Source organism: Postia placenta, assembly GCF_002117355.1.
Source record: "Postia placenta MAD-698-R-SB12 unplaced genomic scaffold POSPLAscaffold_464, whole genome shotgun sequence".
NCBI lineage: Eukaryota > Fungi > Basidiomycota > Agaricomycetes > Polyporales > Adustoporiaceae > Rhodonia > Rhodonia placenta.
The window spans coordinates 1-2,116 of NW_020170295.1; the positions used below are offsets into that span (position 1 = coordinate 1).

General features: G+C 49.6%; 1 protein-coding gene across 1 annotated transcript; it reads left to right on the top strand.

Moving 5' to 3' along the window:
• Window positions 1–385: 385 nt before the first annotated feature.
• Window positions 386–1,531, top strand: POSPLADRAFT_1063663 (hypothetical protein; the record flags this gene model as incomplete). Its single annotated transcript, XM_024481703.1, has 6 exons — window positions 386–534; window positions 581–789; window positions 847–906; window positions 957–1,067; window positions 1,120–1,197; window positions 1,248–1,531. The coding sequence occupies 6 exons, from the start codon at window positions 386–388 to the stop codon at window positions 1,529–1,531; spliced, it is 891 nt and encodes a 296-aa protein (XP_024332522.1).
• Window positions 1,532–2,116: the final 585 nt, after the last annotated feature.

The following is a 2,116-nucleotide window of genomic DNA, read 5'->3' on the forward strand; positions in this document are numbered from 1 at the left end:
TTCGGCCAGTCAGGTGCTTGCTGTGCCACACCCGGCCGGGGCTCTCTGGCTTTGTCCCATATTTGTCCCATATTTGTGCGATACAAACATGGATCAATACACTGGTGGCTGTCACTTGTCACCGATCTTGCACTTGATGCTAGTGTCTCCGCCCATCTCGCCCACGTCGCTTAGCCATGTTCTTTTCGTCCCTGACGTACTAACAAAACTCTGGCCATACTAATGAGTTTGCTAAATCCTGACGATCAGCTACCATGTCGACCATGAGCGCGGGCTTGCTTGCTCGATAACAAGTCGAACTTCATCTAGAGGACATCCACTGGATATAAAAAACATCATGTTTGCCTTGAGGTGAGCCAGACTGCCCACATTCCTTTGTGACCAAATGTCTGACGAGTCATTCCCGCCAATCTTTTCACCGACGCGCTCCAACACCCACGATCCCTATGGGCAATTGCCCTGGATCCGGAGGATTCGTTCGACAAAGAACACTATTCTTTCGTTTGAAGGACGCCAGCTCTTTCCGTGGTTCTGGTAAGTACTGAACATTTTTTTTACTCGATTATACTAACATCTACAGGCCTGTGAACAATCGCGGCGAGAGAGTCACTCCGGACGAACTCAATGACCATCGCCTCACGCATGAATTCCGAGGGCCTGGATGCCTCTGCGCATCTCGCATCCAGGCCCCTGATGCTTTTACAGAAGCCCGCATCTTCTGTGCTGAGAGCGGCGTTGTCACAGGTCAATGGGTTGCCGCTTGCGGCAGGGGGGAGTGCAAATATTTTGGTGAGTATTCACACTCTGTACATATAGAACGAATTGGGCTCACTTCAATGCATACAGTTCGTCTAGAGCCTTTTTACATCAAACTGGGGCACCCGATCCGTCGCTACGACCGTCGTCGTAAGTCCGTGAAGATGATACAGGAGTTCTTTAGCTAACAGCAAAGACAGAGAACCCACTGCATCCGGTTCCAACTGACACCGATAATCCGGATGTCCCACCATTGGTTTCTACTGAGCCGAACACACCTACTGGCCCACGTCGTACCACCCGCACCCGCAGTAAGTACTCATTTATTAATGTGTTCCTGGCTTATCTCGTCAACCCGTATAGCCTTGCGACGTGCCGATGCGATGAATCCACTCATCAATGCTGCAGTGAGTCGTGCAGAACGTCAGGCACGCCATCATGGTACGCATATCCGAAGTAAGATATACCATCGTATTTATGTGCCCAAGCAGGAAACCGACCACTTGTGATCGTGCAAGGGCGAGGCAAAACTGATGTTGATAGGCATGATCCATTTGCCATTGCTCCGGGCAACCGTCCGCTTGCACCTGAACCCATGCGCGCATTTGGGCTCCTCCTCAAACTGGATGATTTCGAGGATCCGGGACTAACGACAGGCCAATTTAAGAGCCTGTTCGCAAAGTGTCAATGCGGCCTCGTCATGACCAAGTCGGCCTATGACTACCACGAGTGTGCACTCAAGAATGTTGTCATCGATCTCACTGGAGACGACTAACCGCACACTAGGCTGATGAACCATGTGCTATCTGCTAGCTACTCCTACTCTTCCCTGTCGTTTCTGTTATTTCTGTCTCGTTTATCTACATTTTAATCGTCCGTGCTGAAGTTGCTGACTAATGTCGCTTTACAATACTTCCTATTTTGGTCGCTTGCTTCACCATTCGCTAATTGCTTTCTCGTACTTCATTGTTTGCTTATCGCTCCTTGTTTTCTCTTTGCTATCTCGTACCTTGTCGCCCTTGTCTAATGCTATACATGTTGTCTACGCAATTTGGTCCTGATGGTGGTGAAGCATATTCATGAGGCTTGTATGCCTCGCATCATTGACACACAAAGACAGTCTTTGGCCATGAGCCTAGCAAGGGTATTCACCTTGACGATACTCTTTGTACCCACATCCAGTACATATGCACTTACTGAGCAACAGAGGAGTGACATTGAGGACGAGGATGTCGGTGACATTGCTGGCCAAGACACCACCCTGAGAGTCGTTCAAGGCCTTCTGACCCTGCTGCTCAGGCATCAGGCCTCTTGGTGGTATCATGACCAAGTTTGTCCAGTGCAACATGACTATCTCAAC